This window comes from Staurois parvus, unplaced genomic scaffold (genome assembly GCF_062004578.1).
Source record: "Staurois parvus isolate SC_StPar_1 unplaced genomic scaffold, SC_StPar_1.0 ptg000217l, whole genome shotgun sequence".
In the NCBI taxonomy this organism is placed as follows: domain Eukaryota; kingdom Metazoa; phylum Chordata; class Amphibia; order Anura; family Ranidae; genus Staurois; species Staurois parvus.
This window is the reverse complement of record NW_028318013.1, coordinates 2,156,881-2,177,108: the sequence shown is the minus strand read 5'-3', so window position 1 is coordinate 2,177,108 and position 20,228 is coordinate 2,156,881. Positions and strand designations below refer to the sequence as shown.

At 38.7% G+C, this 20,228-nt stretch overlaps 1 protein-coding gene across 2 annotated transcripts in view; it reads right to left on the bottom strand.

Moving 5' to 3' along the window:
* Positions 1-4,028: 4,028 nt before the first annotated feature.
* The window catches only part of SYT17 (synaptotagmin 17), a 189,170-nt gene continuing 172,970 nt past the window's right edge, over positions 4,029-20,228 (bottom strand). For both annotated transcript variants that reach the window (XM_089679066.1, XM_089679067.1), the window contains exon 8: positions 4,029-5,319. In XM_089679066.1, the coding sequence (XP_089535192.1) occupies positions 5,123-5,319 (197 nt within the window). In that variant the 3' untranslated portion in view covers positions 4,029-5,122. The remainder of the gene's footprint in view (positions 5,320-20,228) is intronic.

Here is a 20,228-nt window from a genome sequence, read left to right as displayed (position 1 = left end):
AGGTAGTCTTTAAAAAGTCCTTAAAAAATAACCACCCCAAAAAAGTTATTTTTCCCTGCATTGAGCATCAGCAGGTCACAACTGTATATGTATTTGGTTCTAGCCTCCCAAAAAGTAACAACTGTATATGTATTTGGTTCTTTTGTGCAAGACCAACAAGGCAGTGTACCTATGACATATAATAGATACATGTTAAAACAGGACCTAAGGAAAACTTTTTTTAAAAATTTTGGAGAGAGTGGGAAGGGCTAGAATCTCTGTTGCGTTTTTACTGCTGCTTTCAGAGTTTACTTACTGTTGCTGTAATAAAGAGGTCCTTACGCTGCTCTGAAACTTTGATTTGTCTTTCATGAAGGGATAAAGCCATCATAGGGTCCTGGTGCTATTCATAAAATTCTCATTGGATAGATCTCCCTAACATCCACTGCCTCTGGGAAGTGATCACAATCATTCCAGCAGGTACACAGACAAAACAATTTGTTTAGTAAAGTGGGAATCACCAGGTCTGTTTCCCTCCACTTACTGTTCCAGATCATGGAGATCATCAGGACAGTACCTAAAGGAAATTTCCCCCAGTGGGATCATAGTCACAAATGTAAACCTTTTAGAGAGAAAAATAGGAAAAGCTAGATCTGCAAGTGAACAATTAGGACCAGTTCACATATGTGCGGTGTGTTTTAGGTGCATTTTACATGCATTTTAGATGCATTCCAATTGAACACTGTATACCATGCATTTTCATGAAAGCACATCAAGGATGCATCAAGGAGGATTCTTCACGTACCTAAAGTGCACATAAAATGGGCAGATGTGAATGTTGTCTTATAATGACCAGTTTCAGTGAGTATGCATAAAAAATAATGCAGTGTCCCATCTGGCGGTCCTGGATAAAGAGTAAAAATGTGAAAACAGTGAGAGCCGGACACCAGTAAAAAGAGAGCGCACTGTAGATTATAATTCATTCACATTAGAGTGAAGCAAGACAGCCAACAGGCTTCAGAGAATTAGACCCCTACTAAAATACCTATGCTGCTTCTAATTTTTGGGGGCCAGGGTGACATGGCAGACATTGACATTGCAGATACTGCTACAAACTCACTAAACAGGCTCTCTATTGATTTATTCAGCATTCCTTTGACTCCCAGACCTGCCCTCTAAAGGGCTTATCAGTGTCATGGGGATAAAACCAGTGCAGCAGCTATGAGGAGGACAAAGGTTCTATCATAACAGAGATAATACTGTTGTCTGGGACCATAAACATCAGAAGCAGCACAGGTGTGTTAGTATACTCAGCCCTGATGAAGCAAGGGTGTCTAAACCCTCCAAATGTGTTGGATATCTTGTTTATCTCTAACTAATTCAAATCCACTACATGATTAATGATGTTACATTCTCACAGTTTTTTTAATCATTTTTTGACAAAATGACAATCTGACAGCTGTACAAATCCTTTCCCACTCCATCCAAAAGCAGAAAAATATTTTGGCTTGAAGTACACCTTAATGAAAACCTTGCATGAGGGAAATACTGGGGCTACCATTGTTGACCTTAATCTGAAAATGTGAGTTAACTGGTAAACATGCTAATTCTTTGCGTTCAATACCTTAAAACCCTGATACAGAACAAACATGCAGCAATTGAAGTTGAACTGACACATAACACATAATCTGCATGCTTGTTTCAGATCAATGACTCAGAAGGTACTGAAACCATTTGATCATTCAGACCACCAGGAAAATAGTGTTTTCAAATGTTTGGTACTGTCAGCCTCCATATGACAATCAGTACAGGTTTCCTTTAACATACAGGAGTCGATTTACTAAGAATTCACTTGGACTGGTGGACCTAATTTTTATATTTTCTGACAGACCAGTTGGCTTTTGTGCATTGCTGGCTGACTGCTCCATTAGACGTTGTTGCCGTTTTCTCTGGAAGCAACGGTGGTCTGCTTTTATGAAGCACTGACTTACCTAGTGTATAGAGGACTGAGATCCCCCTATGCCCTAACCTGTTCCATGCAGTTAGTCATTAGAGCTTGAAATGTGGTTCACAGAGCAAAGTTTGGTGGTCCATTCCATCCATCTCTGCATTCCCCATTGTGGAAGATCCCAATTTTTTCTCATCTTTATGAATACCCTGATTCAGTAATCTGGAACAAATTTGGTATTAAGAAATTGCAAGATGCTACATGCAATGGGGCTTTCTTGTCCTCTGATGAGTTCAAATCTAAGTATCAACTTCCAAATTCTCGATTTTTCCATTACTTGCAACTAAGACATGCCTTCCAATCACAGTTAGATCACCGCCAGCCTTCCCTCCATCCCTCTGTGGTGGAGTCATTATTACGGGATGATGATCTTACTAAGCCCTCAGCTAACAGTTATAAATAAACCGAAAATTTGCTTAGAATATTTCGAGAATTATGGACATCTAGCATCCCAGACCTAGATGAGGAAGAATGGGAGGAAGTGTGAGAAGCTCCCTTCATCAGATTAATGTCAGCCAGAGATCAATTACTTCACTGTACATTTTTGTATAGAATCTAAATGATTCTTACCAAACTAGTTTCTAGAATTTATAGAGATCAATCTTCCTCCTGCTGGCACTTCTCCCACAGTGGTGCTGATTTTACACATGTATTCTGGGATTGCTCAGCAATCTGGCAATATTGGGTTGATGTCCTAACTTGCGTCTATTCTGTCACTACTATACCTCTAAACCCATCAATCAGGTTATGCCTTTTAAATATGGTCAATATTATAACTCCTACTTGGGCTAGCCACACTTTACTTACACTACTACTCTGTTATACAAGGAAACATTATTCCATCCCGGAAAAAAGCCTCAGCACCGACACTGGCAACTTAGAAATCACTGGTGAATAAGGTTCTACCTCTTTATAAAGAGACCTACTCAAGTTACCAGACAAGTTCGACAATGTATTGGGGGGCTGGATTAATTCTGCTCTTACTGTCTCTGACTAAATAGCTGTATTTGGGGCAATGTTTCCTTTGGATAATGTCTTGCACCATACTGTGTTTCAACTACTCTACCTTACATAGCAGAGCTGTACTCACATTTATGAGATATCTTTGCTTATAATTTTCCTCCAATAAGACATGTGCATTTTGGTTTTACATTGCCTCTGTCTTATTATGTAGACTAATTGATCTATCTTTGACTGTGAGATGAGGAGAATGCTGTACTAGTTCCAGGTGTAAATGTCTTCTATCAGTTGTATCGTCAACTACACTATTGATGTTACTGTGCTTGTATGTTGTATGTCATATCTGAAATTATTTTGAATAGCCATAATTTAAAAAAAAAACAGTAAACATCCTAATGACATTTGCCCCAAGTGAGATTCAGCATTCACCAGGAATTCCACAGCTACATGCATCCTATTTACAATAGGATGAATGTGCATCTAGTGAATGCAACAACCAGTGAACAACCCTTAAATGGAATTTGTACAGTAGATATAAACAAATGGTTTTAGCCTGCAGGCAAATCTGCCCACAGAAGCTCTCCGTGGTGCTGAAACTATGCTTATACATAATTTCAACTCTAGGAAGAAGCTCCAGAGCTAATCATTACTACACACCAGGCATGCTAGTTGCCATCACTATAGCAGGGGGGTGATAAGCCTCTCTTGTTGTCCTGATACTTGTCCACCTGTCATTCAGCATTGAGGGTGTGCCTTGAGAGGGCTGCCCCCCCTCCAAAAAAAAAGCAAAGGACCTTTTTCTAAAGCACCACCTACCTGTTTCCATTGAGGGAATTATGGGTGAAATTCTACAATCTGGCTTAATACACAGGATGAATGTTCACTAAATCATTTTGGATCAAAGTCAGGAAAAGTTCCCATCGAAACTTTAATAACTAGGATTCATAATTAACTTCTAAACTGTTACTTATAAAGGGCCCAGTTCAGAACTATATATAGTTATAACTGTCGGAGTCAATTTTCCATGGTGTATCAGTTCCAACTTAATTTTGGGAACATAAAATATAAGGCAAAGGCAATATTCTGTGGAAAGACTGATACTATGGAAGACTGAAATCAAAGGAAGATGGAGACAAGAAAAGTGAACATGGATAAATACTTCATGACTTCACACAGAGGTAGAATGAGGATAACAGCTATTCTTTACAAAAATACTAACCAATACATTGATTGATCATACATGTCAAGTGTTGCACACAATTATGTTGTTAATGGCACAAATAAATATATTTATTAATAAATATGCATTCGTAGACTACATTTGTATTAAATACACAATTACTGCATTTTGCGATTTTTGTAGGCTCCAAGGTCTGTTATAGAATAACCACTCTTGTGTATAGGCAAAAGCCCAAATTCTTGTAATATTATGTCAGTGAGTTGTACCTAAAGTGACAAACCTAGATCCAAACTCTTTAAAATATCCAATCATTTTCATGTGTAATTTCATGAATAATACAGAGTCCTCTTGCCTGAATGGCTGTCTATTACATCTATACTCTTAGAATATTATATATTATTTTCACATATATATTTGTTTATATATCACTATAACTTTAAATCAATTAGTATAAATAGGAATTTGTAGTTTTGTACTTTAGAAACAAATATATAAATATAGATCGTGTTTATACATACTCACACACATACATCAACAGGTATAGTGTTCAACATGTATAAGGACAAAACTGCATTTCATATAGGTGCCACATATTTTAGATTTTTTTTTGTGTTATTTTAGATGTTTTTCCACATTCACAAGTCAGATCACAGATATGTCTCCTTCAAAATGGAATAAGATAGTTTTCATGGACTAACATGTTAAATCAACTTTTAGAATTCTTAAGCAGCTCCAAATCGACATTTTCTATAGTGGATGGAATGCAAAGTCAGATAAACGCGCAAGGCCATGACAGTTATAACAATAATCAGCATATCTTGAGACATTGCCTGAACAAAGCCGATCAGACCAACATTGAACACGTGATTTGCATCATGAATATTAACTTAGGCACATAGGCTAACTGCTGCCATTAATCAGAAGCAGCTGAAATAGTTGAAGTTGATTCCAATCCCATGCGAGTAAGCGTGGTGACATCACCTCTTCTGGGGCTATCACGTCACTTCTAATGAAGCTGGGGAGACTCTGTCACACTCAGCCCGGGATCTCAGGCTGTGCCACTGCTCCACTGCTGTCCTATGGGAGTTCAACATTCGTCGCCAATGGTTTGACTCAGGGGAGCCGGTTGAATACTGACCAATCACAATCCTTCCAATGAAGTCATTGCTGCTTTTCATGTTATGTCCATAAACTAAAAGAAAAAGTAGATTTCATTTCAATCATGGTATACTTCATTAAAATAGATTCATAGATTCTTATCAATATTGGCTTTTATCAAACAGATAAGATGGAAGATCCAACTGAGGACTAGCCTTGATAACATATATAACAGTCATCAGCTTAAGCTGCCCATACACTAGTAGATTTTGAACAAAAGTTCGTTGAAAATTCATACAAACATTCATATGAACATTCTTGGTACCTTCGTTGACTTGATGAATTTTGTTTGAAAATTTTAATTTGCTTTAAAATTCATCTTTGGAATGGATGGACTGTCCCTAACAAAAACCACATACAGTTATGAATGCATTCATTTGAGAAAAAAATTCCACCCTGCTCCTTCAAATTATCTTCTTATTGTGGTCAAAATGGAACATCAATTTGACCCCACTAACGATTAGAAAATCTAACGTTCTTAAAAATTAAATATCACAAAAGAAACTCTAATAGTGTATGGCCAGCTTTAGAGTCTACCTGTGGTGTGATGAACATCATATCTGACCCTTCCATGTGCTTGCATGCCTTATCTATTTATTTCAAGAATTCCCCAGGAGTCCTTGAAGGTTCTATTCTGCTGATTCCCACCAGAGTGTGCATGGTTGCCCATTCGCCCACCTACAACAATGCTAGTCAAAAGGGGGAGGGTTAAGCTGGCCACACATGTATAGATTCCTTTTATTCAGCCTGCTGTACAGCACAGATAGACACATTTCCCCTGACAACTATTTTATTCTGGAACTGGCACCAGTAGCTATCAGAATGCTCAAACAGTGGTTGCATCTTATTGGATAAAGTCACTATTCAGCAAACAATTTTCCACCCTGCTCTATCATCTGCACCTATAGCCAAAAATTGACCCTGGACTTAATGAAGCACAGTGGACCAACACCAGCAGATGACATGGCTCCCCAAATCAACACAGACTGGAAACTTCACACTGGACTTCAAGCATCTTGCAGTGTGTGCCTCTCCATTCTTCCTCCATACTCTGGGTCCTTGGTTTCCAAATGAGATGCAAAAGTTGCTCTCATCAGAAAAGAGGACTTTGAACCACTAAGCAACAGACGAGGTCTGTTTTTCTTTAGCCCAGGTAAGATGCTTCTGACGTTGTTTGTTGTTCAGGAGTGGCTTGACAAGAGGAATATAACATTTGAAGCCCATGTCCAGGATCCGTCTGTGTGTGGTGGCTCTTGATGCACTGACTCCAGCCTCAGTACACTCCTTGTGAAAGTCCCCAACACTTTTGAATGGCCTTTTCCTGACAATCCTCTCCAGGCTGCGGTTATCCCTGCTGCTTGTGCAACTCTTTCTTCCACACTTTTCCCTTCCACATAACTTTCTATTAATGTTCTTTTATACAGCACTTTGGGAACATCCAACTTATTTTGCTTTTACCTTTTGAGGCTTTCCCTCCTTATGGAGGGTGTCAATGATGGTTTTCTGCACAACTGTCAGGTCAGCAGTCTTTCCCATGATTGTGATTCCTACTGAACCAGACTGAGAGACCATTTAAAGGCTCAGGAACCCTTTGCAGGTGTTATGGCTTAATTAGCTGATTAGAGTGGGACACTTTGAGCCTAGAATATTGCACCTTTTCACAATATTCTAATTTTCTGAGATTGTGGATTTGGGGTTTTCATGAGCTGTAAGCCATAATCATCACAATTATGACAAATCATGGCTTGAACTATCTTGCTTTGCATGTAATGAGTCTATCTCATATACTAATTTCACCTTTTAAGTTGCATTACTGAAACAAATGAACTTTTGCATGATATTCTAATTTTGCGAATTTCACCTGTATTATGTGTGCAAGAGTCTACTGTACATACAAGAGAACTAGTTTATGATGTTTTAGCACATTGCAGGTTTTTTTTTAACAGAAAATATAGAACTTTGCATTAAATATCAATATTTTTGTTGACAAAAGGCAATTCTTGCTACTAACACAACACTGGTGCCAACTGTATTTGTAGTTGGCTGCATCTGCACTTCTTTTTCCAAACCCTGGGTGCCAATCTTCTGGATCTTATAGCTTTAACAGATCTGCTAAAGAATGAGGTTTAAACCTCTAACTGAGCTGTAGGCCACCCAAGCTTTTAGTACATGACTGCTTTTAGGTTATTTTATTAAGTGCTACTTCTATGTGCTACAGAACAATAAAGATTACAGTGTGCAGATGTTTCATGTCGCTTGTTTCGTATACTCGTGCTAAGAGAAAAGTTAACAGGATTATCAGAAAGGCCCTCTTCAGTAGAATTAGGTTTACAAGCATTCCTAAGCAATCACATTGTCAGATAAATGTCCCATTATCCCATTTTTAAATCTATTACACACTATGTTACTTGAGACCTTCTCTCTCAGATGTTGAGTGGGAAGATTTTGCAAATGCCAAAAAGCTGACGTTGTATAAGCACTCGTGGGTTTATGTACATCACAAAATAAAACCCATCTCCATATGTTAGATGAGTAACTGTGCCATTGAGAACCAGATATAAATGCAGCAATTTGTTCTGAGATCATGTAAAGCACATCTATATTCTGCCTTTGGAATTGAAACTGATGACAGCATAAGTATGCTGCAATGATATTCTGGAACGTGAATGAATGGCAGGCTGTATTTATAAAAATCTCTGTAAAAACAACTCTGACCTTGGTGCAGCCACAGTTAGATTTCCCTCTATTATTTAGTACAATTAACTTTAGTAAGTGATAACTGAGCTCTCTATGGGACCAAATTTGTATAAATTCATGTAAGTGTAGCAACAACTTTGTACTTTAAAGTCTAGCACGAGACATGCATGTTATGAACAGCCTTGGTACTGGCCATACAGAAATGAGACACAGTCCTTTAAGGATGGGGCAACCACACAGCCTGGCCACAGACTGCAGTGCTAAATCACAACTGTATATCCAATTAATTTTTGAAGTGTCTGTAAATACCGAGGGCGATTGTGGTTGTGTTCCAAGTGTCATTAATATCTTAAAAACTGTAGTTACAAATGATTGTGCCATACAGCATCTGAAACTCACACTAGACACCGCTATGCTCATACATTTGCCACAATGCTAAAAGAGTATGCTGCCAGCCTACCCTGGTATCAAGTGTGTGGAACACAATCTTCAATGATAAGCACATCAAAGTCCATAAAGAGCTTACTTTAATGCCCATCAGAATAAACACTACTTTGCAGTCCAAGTTAAAGTGATACTAAACCCAGGACCCTGCATTCACTATATCTGGTCTTACACAGTACACACAACATGGAAATGCAATTATTTTAGTAAATATAAACCACTAAATATTTTTTATCATCAGCAGTTAGAGCAGTCTTGTAGATTCTATCACTATCTAGCCAAGCACTGAATAAAGCCTATAGGAGGAGTTTTCTTTCTGCTCTAGGAGGATGTGACACCTCTGACCTTTTGTCTGGACAGTGCTGATTGGCCCTGTGCTGATCACACGCACTCTCCCAAGAAAAATAAAAACCTCTCTAGCAATACACACCAAACTGAGCATGTGACCATGGGTTCAGTCTGTATCAGGTGGACATTTCAACAAGAGGAGGGGCAAAGAAGAAAGGATCAAACAGTTTTTTTACACAATGCAGAGGATTAACCCCTTAGGTTCCACAGTGAGTATAACAAGCATACTTTACTGCATATACAGACTGATTTTACTGTTGTGGGTTTAGTAACACTTTAAATGGTTGTTCCCTATTAACAGGATTCTATTGCTTGTATTGAGCACTGAGTTATTGCAGGCAGGAATTCAGACTGTAGTAAAGAGAGTTGCACCATCCGGTAAAAGACACATTCCTTTATAGTCGTATTGCAGCAGAATACATTTGATTTTTTTCTTCTAGTACAGCTAGCTGTTTTTTTGAAAGTCAGATTCTACTACAAACATCATAGTTTTCCTGACAACCATCACTACAGTGCAACCTGCATTTGACTGTTTTTCCTGGTCAAACCAATCAAAAAGTTCTAAAATAATACCACCAGTTTCAACTGGCCCTACTGTTGAAAAATCCCATCCATGTAATGTAGCATTTTACAAATTATGAAGCATTAAAAAGTGATTGTCTTGTATATTTTCATGGAGAAAGTGGACAAAGTGCACAAGGAGTGTTAGGATAAAGGAATCGCATCAGATGGACGAAAGGCATGATGAGACAACAGAAAAGGAGAGTGAAGGAAATATTTACATCTCCATTCTTTCCTCTTGGATCTCATTACTAATGCCAACGGCTCTTAAGAGTGGATCTACTTTGGTCCATTATAGACTAATTTGGAGCAAAGCATTCTCATCACCAGACTCATTGTCACAAACACTACCAGTGGCTGCTAACGTATACAAAAATATATGCATGCAGTTTACCATGGGAAATATGCAGCAAACAGAAAGTGTGGTAGCAGACAACTCCACAATACAGGCAGGAGCACAATGGTAAGTCTACACAATTGGGTTGATCTACTAAAGGCAAATAGACTGTGCACTCTTCTAGTGCAGTTGCTCCAGAGCTTGATAAATGAGGGGAGCTCTGCTGACTTCCATAATTCAATCATGCCCAAGCAAAATTGCTGTTTTTTTTTTTTTTTATTTTACTTGCATTAGATTGGGTATTTTTTGCAAAATGAAGCTTCACCTCATTTACCTCATTGGTGCGCAGTCTGTTTGCCTTTAGTAAATCAACCCCATTATGTCGACTTTAAGGTACAACACAAAGTCTTCCCAAAACATGGGTGCAAGAACCAACCAAAGTTTTGCAGAGTTCATCCAAGAACAGTACTTAGATGTGGCATGGGCTATTTCTGGACTGAACCTTTGCAACACATGGCTCCCCTTCTCCCTTACTTGCTCCTCTCTTTATCCCAACACCTGTATCTTTTACCAGATGCAAAACCAGGAGTGAAGTCTTTACCTTTATAAGCGCTATAGCCTGGGCACAATAAAATGCTTATTCAGGACTTTACCCCTTATAAGACACAGTTCCAAGCCAAGAAAGGGTGCAAAATGGATAATGACCCCTCTGTTGAAAAAGGTTAAAACAGCTACTATTAGTGATTTGGTTCCTGCAATTTAATAGTGCATCAAATAAAATGTCCCCAAATTTTAAACCTTATGGGAAATCTGAAAAGAGAAATTAGTGGCTATACTTGTACTCTGGAAGTTGAATAATATTACTCATTACCAAGTACCTGCCGCTAAGGATACACAATTGTGAGTAGTATAACACTGAAGATAGAAGAAAGACACACAAATATAGTTTTACCGCTGTGCAAGGCTCTTGTCCAACTCTATTTAGAATACGATAAAAGAGCTGACCCATGTCTATAAAGAAATAGCAGAATTAAGAAGGTAGAAATCTGGGATAGAGAGCTTACACTATAACTATACTGTCATGCCTGTATAATATTTATTACTATAATAAAGATTACTCAAAAGGATAAAAGAAAATGTATGCAATTGGGGGCTAAAAATGTGCGTGCACCATACATTCTACGGGGAGTACAACTGGGAAGCAGGTCAATGGCTGAGAAGGATCTAGGTGTTCTGATAAATCATAGATTTAATAATAGCATGCAATGCCAAGCTGCAGTTTCTAAAGCTAACAAAATACTTTATTGTATTAAATGAGGTATATAGTTTCTATCACAGAACTGCGCTCTCAAATGCTGGCATCTCTTATCAATGTCCTAGGAGTTTTCCAGACAGGTTTTATGAGTTACATAAATGGCCTACACTTATAGCAACTTTGGTAAAGCTGAACACTTTCTTTCTATCTACAGGCATCCCTTATCTGCCTAGGTAGTTTTTTTAGTAATTCCTTTAAGCAGTTTTTAATCAGTCATACTTATTACATATAACTTAAGTAGATTTTTTTGTTCTAATTAATAAACATAAATACCAGTTTGAGTATTTTGAGGCGTTTCTCTTTAAGAGTTGCTTGCTTTTTATAATAATGGCATGACGATTTCAGATGCACTTTAACCTTCACTATTTCCTCTGGATAATTCTGTATGTGAAATCTTTTGTACACATTTACAATTAAAGAAATCTCTTCTCCATATATAGGAATATATCATTTCTTGTGTTGCCTTTCTCTAGAACAGTGGTCTCCAAACTGTGACCCGGGGGCCGGATGCGGCCCTTTGCTTGCTTTTATTCAGCCCTTGGGGCCAGGGGTGTATTTACCACAAAGCATACAAGGCATTTGCCTAGGATGGCATTTTTCAGGGGGGCAGCCCTGGAAGAAGGGATGGAAGAAGGGACACATGCGGCTTGGGGACCAGGTGGGATCTGAGAGAGGCTGTGGGCTGCTTGACTCTCGTTCCCGGGGATGTCCAGAACTCTGAAAGTGAGTGTCTTTCTCTCTCGCGGGGAGGGGGTAGTGGCCAGTGTATGGGGGTGATGGTAGTGGAAGTGTCTCTCGAGTGGTGGTGGTGGGGGGGGGGCAGGGGAGTTGTTGGTCAATGTCAGGCTCTCTCTGGGGGGGGGGCGAATTTTGTGTTGCCTAGGGCAGCACAAAACCTAAATACACCACTGCTTGGGGCACTATTCATCCCACTGATGTCAACAATGGAACATAATTCCAGCAACTGACATTAACAACAGGGCACTGTTTCCCCATTGACACCATAGATGGGGCACTGTTCCTTCCCCTAATACCTACTTCTGCTGGCCACAGTCCAGACCCCCAAAGTCTGAAGGACAATAAACTGGCCCTTTACTTACAAAGTTTGGAGATCCCTGCTCTTGAAGAAAGGCAGTGTCTAAAAAATTCAACAGTATTGAAAATGGTTCAAATTGAGAAAGAGGAAATCTTCTATGATCTTTGTGATGTTTTTTTTCCTTTTTGGTATGCTCAGAATCATAGGTCACAGTGTCTAAACCTCAAACCATCTGTAGCTGGATTTGATGTGATACTCTGTGTCATGCTCAAGTTAATTTTTCATCAAGCTGAGATCACTTTTATGCAAACCTGAAAACTGAATCCAGATTTTTCAAAATTACCCCAAATTCATGTTTTCCTGACTGCATCACCTCTATGATTCCAGCTAATATCCAGCACTAATTATTACTGACAGCAGTGACACTCGGCTCTATAAGAATATAAAAAAATAAATTGTAGAAAACTTTCTCTGTGCTCCAGAATATTATCATACTGCATCAAAAAGAAAGAACCGTTCTTCTGCTTCTTACTTATGAATTATAACTATAAAAACAGCAAATGTATGAAACATACAAGGTCTGTGTTGCAGCATATCACACATATGTTATAAAACATTGAGCAAATAATTGCTGGACCTGGGAACTGTCATATGGAGCCAGTAGGAAGGTCCCTTGCCCTGTGTAAGCTCCAACACATGTTGACATGGAACTTTGCAATCAGGGCTCCAGAATCAAATATAGCATGGGAAAAGTATTAGTAGCAGAAGAGTTAAACTATCAAGAGAAACTGTTACTTTGCCCTGAATACAAAAATAATGTTCATCTTGTTGCAAACAAAAACCAACGACAGCCAGGCATCCAGAATTGTTGGAAGAAGAGGACAACACTGGTAGCCTCATTTTCTCAGTACATGTTTATAAGGTGTTTTATTCCATTCTCCAATAAATTATCTCTCTATCTGCTTGTAATGGGAAGTAATTTGTTCTAAAAAAAATTCGGAAAGATTACAACTCAGACTTTCAGAGGTTTCAGACAGTTTTTAACAGATTAGGCCTCATGCACATGAATGTATATAACCAATAAATATGCCTATGCTATGCTGTATAAAAAACTCAGCATATTGCCATGGCTGGGGAGTCGTAAGTGGAGATTATAGCCCATCATAGAAGTGTTGTGTTCGGGAAAACACATTGTCCGTGCATGTATGGGTAAATGCTGATGCAATGAAGCATTCATTTTTACATGAGTACAGGGGCGTACAGCCATGCACTTCTATGGCGAGCAGCATGCCCCACCTGTGGCTCTCCAGTGTTTTTTATGCTATTTTAAGCCTATATATGTTTGTATGCTTGTACCCTTAGGAACACATGCTGTTTGTGTACATGAGAAACCTATCAGATTGTCAACATCTTCTCTCCATTGAAAGACGTTTAGGCCCCATTCACACTAAGCTGAGCATCATTTTCCAGGCTTTTTTTTTATCGTTTGCACATTTTTGTGTGCAGTTTAAACTCATTTTTAGCTCATTTTTTGTAAAGCTACAATAGTTACTAGGCAAGAAATTACTTGTTATAGTGTTTTGCATGTTTTCCATGCATTTTCAGTCTCTTTCATTAAAGTCTATTTGGACAAAAACATGTATCTCTGCCTCAAAAGAAGCTTAGGTTGTTTTTTTGAGCATCAAGCTTCAAGGAACACTACATCCAGGTGTGAATAGGCACCACCAGGCCTTTTTTCAGTGGGAATGCAGGGGAACACAGTTCTGGCATTTTCATCACTGAATGGGGTGCTGGGGTGTGCTGGAGGGTCTATTGATGCTGGCTACTGGGGGAGCTATTGTCCCTAGGGGGATTTATTGTTTCTGGAAAGGTCTACTGTTGCTGGTGGGTGCCTATTGTTGCAGGGGGGGGGGGGCTTTTATGTTACTAGGAGATCAATTGTTGCTAGAAGGGATCTACTGTTGAGGGAGGGGTCTGGTGTTGCTAGCTGCTGGAGGGTCTTATTGATGCTGACTGCTGGAAGATCTACTGTATTTTTGTTGGTGGGGTTCTATTGCAGCTGGGGAATCTATTGTGGTTGGGGGTATTTTGTAACAGGGATCTATTGTTGCTGGGGAACATTTTGGCAGCTTTACAGTCCTGTTGGCAGTTAATTACATGTTAAGGAAACTTGGGTTTCTTTTAAATGTGAAATCATATAACTAGGTGAATATGAAACTTGTTGAAATGTTATTTTTTTTCTCCCACAAAGCACACTCATGGTATATTGCTGCCCCAGGCTCCAATCTATTTTCAAAAAAACAAGACCTGGTGTGAAACCATGCAGCACAATCACTCAACAGGAAGTATCTAGTAAATGTAATTATAACTCTTTAAAATAACTGTCCCATCATTTACTTACTTTCTTACCTCATTTTTTAGGGAATGCATCACCCAGCACTTTTTTGCAGTTGGGGCCATGCCTGGGCTGAATTTGCCTTGTCACACTTCACTGGCTGTGAGGATTGTATGGGCGTTTTGCTTGTGTTCCCTGGTTTGGCGCCGGTCAGGAGGTGTGTACTTTAGATCCCCGCTTACCCTTTGAATGGGCCATACTCACATGTTAATATATGATACATATTGGATATATTGGAACTATACCATACATGGAACAGACTCATTTACTTCCTCCCCATCAGTCTTTTCTACCTAGGGATTAAGGTAATAAGTTGCCTGCCTCTTTGGTCGGTTCACGCCACCTCTATATAATTTCTCTTTTATACTCACTATGCCTTTTTGGCTGCAGCTCTAGCGGCCTCAGTGTATGCATGTCTTCCTTTGGGCCGACATCACTTTGGCCTGTGGATGGTGAAAGATGGCAAGGCATTCGCACATTCTGAAATTTTTTATTTTGGCCGGTATGTCTTTCTGCATAAAACTGTAAGTATGCTATGTTATCTGTAATAAGTCATACAAAGTACCTAGAGGTGTTATAATTTAAACTGTTCAGTTTTCATTTAAGTATGTAATTCGGTCTTTAACCCCTGAGGAAGAATATTTTGAAATGCGTCAGTTCTGTTTAAGTCTGGGGATAGTGCGGAGAAGTCAAGCACTATGGAAATACTGTAACAATCCCCTCATTAGGGACTTGTGGGTAGTTTTTATAACATATTGTACTGTTATTCATATACTATATGCTTTGTGTCAGCCACTATGGAATATTATAATTGTTTTTAATTAAATATTGTAAACAAAGGTTGTATAATTGTTAATAATCAATGATTTTGGTTTTCACACAATTGCTTTCAAAGTTCCGTGGGAAATAAATACGTATACTCTACATCTTTACCTCTGCTTTCTGCCCCTTATCCCTCCAGAGCAGGGGTCTCCAAACTATGGCTGGTGGGCTACATCCACCCCACTATGATTATTCCTGCGTATCCATGGTGCAGGCAGGCTGGCCACCATGTTTTTTACATCTGTCTGTGAATATCTGTTACGGACATCCAAACTGCATGTCCTTAAAAGACATTGAAGAACCGGTCATGGATTTTGATGACAGTTGGCAACCCTGGTTTATGCTGTGTGGGGAGGTAGAGGGAAGGTTGTGGGCAGGGGGCTTTGGGTGGTGGGGGATAGCAACAGAAATCTGGGGGGGGCGCATCCCCCCCTGCACCCCCCTGATACAGCCATGCAGCATTTACTGCCTGGCGCTATGTGGAATCCCTGAATTTGCTATGCTGGTGCTTTTACAAAAAAAGCACCCCCGGCATCTTTTCAGCTGTGCCTGATCCTGGATTCTCTGTGCTGCTTGCCATGGCCTCTTTGCATTTACAGCATCTCCTATGTCCGTCCATATGTGCCTGTGCCAGCTTGTCCCTGCTGGCCGCCATGGCTTCTATTCTGGTACGGTGTTCCTTCAGACTTACCTGGCCCGAATGTCACACTCCCCTGGGCTACAAGCGGCCCACGGGCTGCAGGTTGGACACCCCTACTGTAGAGCATTGAATGCTCTTGCCTGAATCTGGGTTATAGAAGTACAGAAATAAGTGCTTTCCTGTGACTCAGAAGAGAAGTATGGCCAAAAGAGCTGTGCCCATACCTCTCATTTAATAAACCCATGTCTGTAAAATAAATGCACTCAAATATCTGTTGGGTACCTGCTTTAATACTACCTTTGTCACATGTTACCACTGTATGGTATTAATCAAAAATGTTTAAAAATGCATTCAAAAAAAGATTGACTAAAGTTGGCCAAACTTGAGAAATTCTAACACATATGAGTTCACTGGAGTCTGCTGTAATGTGGTATTCATCCCCCCATATAAAATGCTGAAGACAGTTCCCAGCAATATTGAACTACAGCATAATGTTAAATTGTAAACTTTAAACACATTTGATGCTGCAGAACATGTTTCAGCATGTACATCTGTATATCAGGCTTGTTGATGTCAAGTTTAAAAAGTTTCTGCTAAAAACAGGAGCAATAAAAAAATTAAAACAAACGTAGCCACCATATCTAAGCTTCAATATACAGTATTACATTTTTGTGTTTAAATACACAATGTAGTGGACCTTTTCTGCAGAAAAACTCATCTCCCATCAATTTTTCTTTTACAACTTTCCTACGTACAGCTACAAATTTGTGGTTAAACGTGCGTTAAGGCTAGAAAATATCTGGAAGGGACATCTGAATTGATTGAATTCAAGGATCTAGGCATCAATTTTGAGGGGGAAAGTAATTCATAAACCCAAGAAACAGTTTGCTATGAACAATAAATTTAGATTGTGACTTCAATTTCTCCCTTTAATGTGCTCCCAGGTTTATCTCTTTCACATCTATACTTCAAGGGTTTTACTGAAGTAAAAAAGAAAACATAGCAGAAAAAAGAAAATGGAAATCATGGGCAATTTTAAGCAATTTTGAGCAAAAAACAATTGCTAAAAGGAGTTAGCCATTAATTACAGCAGCAATTCCACCATGACAGGCAAAAAAATGTCCACCTTAGTGTAAGACACCTAACAATAATATAAAACATTATGCCTGCAGTACCAAATAATAACCATCAGATGGCAGTGAAGAATGCTAAAAAATACTGTACATACAGTATGTAAACATTTATTATTCTGACTATGTGAAATATAAAATGGTATATAAAAAAGTAAGAAAAACAATGAAGATATGAGAGTAGGCAATCAGTTGAGCAGTCCTTGACAACAACAAAAAATGTGAATCCATGATGTGCTCCCTTTTAAACATACCCATTGGTTCTATCTTATCCAACTATGTCCTCTTACATGATAGCATACAGTCAGACCTTAAAAAATGGTCTCTTAGATACGTGGCTCTTCTCACGACCTCAACGTTTGTTAACCTACAATGTCGGTAAGTCATGGACTGGCCATTAAAATATGCCAGGGTCCACTTAAAAAAGTCTATCATATCCAAACAGAGGGAAGCCAAGATCAAGAATATGAATCCAAGATCAAGAACACAAGGACATGACCTCAAACTAGCAGGAGTAAAGTTCCAAACAAATCTTGGAAACTATTATTTTACTGAAAGAGTAGTTGGTGCTTGGGATAGACTCACAGTAGAGGTATTGAGCTAGTCACCAGTAAGTGGATTCATATGCAAACAATATATACCGCACTCCTATCTACTGTGAATCACTCTAGGTGCTATTATAAATAAAGATACAGTTAATTGCCTTTACAATTCATATACAAATAACAATATGATACTTTCATATAATTATAAACAAAAGTCCATTTTCTTCTAAAACTTCACATCCAACTTCCATATTCGCAGTGTGCAAAGATTAAGACATCCAAGAAACATGCTCTTCCTCTCTTCCCAGGAAAGGTAACACACCGCACTCACCAAGGTATATGACCTCTTCTCTCAAAGAAGGTCATAAACGCTTGAAATTATCTTCCCATTTTGGCTGACTTGCATAAACGGAGTGCGGTGTGTGGAGTGCGGTGTGTGGAGTGCGGTGTGTTTCCTTTCCTGGGAAGAGAGGAAGAGCACTTATTTCTTGGATGTCTTAATCTTTGCACACTGCGAATACAGAAATTGGATACAAAGTTTTATAAGAAAATGGACTTTTGTTTATAATTATATTGAAGCATCATATTGTTATTTGTATATGAATTGAAGAGGCAATTAATGGTACCTATTTATAATAGCACCTAGAGTGATTCACAGTATATAGGAGCATGGTATATTTTGTTTGCGTATTTTTAGGCTTTTTAAACCTCTTAACGAGCAGCTCCATATTTATATTCACTTGTACATTCACATTTATAGTCACAATTATTTTGAATTTTGTAGGAAGCATGATCTTGGGTTTTTATAGTAAGTGGATTCAACCATGTTTGGGACAAACATAGATCTATGCTTAAATATATATTTAAAAATGAAAAAGAAAACAGGGCAATAGATCACCTGGTCTGTTTTCTGCCATCACTCTTGTTTCTACCTAAACGAAATTAGCAATCTTATATGAAGATCTTCTACTGGCTTCTTAGAGTCTTACTTCAACAAAAAGGATGTTGGGGCACTCTAAGCCTTCAAGTATTGCTTAAAGGCAAACATTTTTAAATGTTTTGTAGAGTTTTGTGGAGAGGGATAAGAACATCTGTGAGGTTTTCACTGTGTCCTGTTAGGGAGATTACATAGGCTGAGAAAAGACAACTCCATCTAGTTCAACCAATAAAAAACAAGAATGAAATGAAATAAACAGAAAACTTCCAAATACAGAATTCTGCACCCAGAGTTGATGCAGAAAAAGGCAAATAAACCCCATAAAGCATGTTCCAATCTGCTCCAGCAAATGAAAAATAAATCCCTTCATGATCCACCAGAAGGCAATCAGATTTTCCCTGAATCCAAATTCTCTGGTGATTCACTTTTGTTATTTATACTATTGTCCTGGGGAAATCTTCCAATGGGGAGGCTAGTTCTGTTGACCCTGGCCAGAAAGGGAAAGGAGTACTCTCCAAGGGGACAGAGATGGCAAAAAAAGATGACAGGGGTTATAACCCTCACTTGCTCTATCCTTAAATGAAAAGAAGTTTTGGCTTTAGTATTACTTTAATTTTCCTTAACATTTAAGTTATTGGCCCCTTTTGATGAAATTTTTTGTCAATTTTGCATGAGAATTAGTAAAGACAGCAAATCTTATATGTACACATTAATTAGCATGCATACATCTAACATGAAAAAACAGCATTATCTGCCACAAAGGAGCCCTTTAATATATTGCAGCACAGCAAATATACTGTATAAAAGTATCAACAATGTACCATGTTAGCCACAGACAGCTAAAAAAGTAAAAATCTTTCTTCAGCTTACTGAATGTATTTTGTGCCAGAAGCTTTTCAAATACTTACTGTAGGTCTCTCTTGTCTAGAAAACTGATTAAGTTTGAAAAGCTGGCATCCCTGATCCCCATGTGTATGATACCTCTGGATAAAAAAGAGTGAAAATCAGTTCTGATGGATATACCGTAAGATGTTTTTCCTTGAAAGATGAAAATACAGTGTGGATGGACCCTGTTTTGGTCCTAGGCTGCTACATCTCTGATAGCTACAAAGGAAGTATTCGTCAAATGGAAAATTCTTGGTTTCTCAGCCGCTTGCAATAAGTGCCATCAGCAGACGCTAGTCTTCATCAAGCCTTACACAAGTCTCTTAGTGAATTCTGTTGTGATTCTGGTAACATTGACTGTTCAAGCTCTGAAAAAGGAGGAGTTTTTTTCCCATTGAAACCCACTGGCTAAGTGTGATGCTCTCTACCATGTTTCAAAAAGTCCTTCTAAGTGAGATGAACTTTTGTTCCAGGCACTCCTCCATACACATTCAATAACATTGTATCAATCATTTCGATATCATTGTACCAGTTAAATAAAGATTATAAAGAAAGAATTCTACTTTTGCACTAGCAGTTATGATCAATAAAGTTACCCCAGTAGTAATTTTGGAATGAAGTGATGCTTAGAAAATGTGTCAGTACACACTAGAGTAGCGGTGCCCAATAAGTGTTTTGCCAGGCCCAGGTTGGGGCTACAGAGGGAGAGAGCACACTGTGCATACACAAGTCTTGAACAAGGGAGAGCACACTCTCCCATGATTCTAGGGGACAGCATTTAACATGCGGTGCATCCTAGCACAGGCAGGATGGGGATGATTGCTTACAATAGAAGTTTTTGGGCTAGGCTT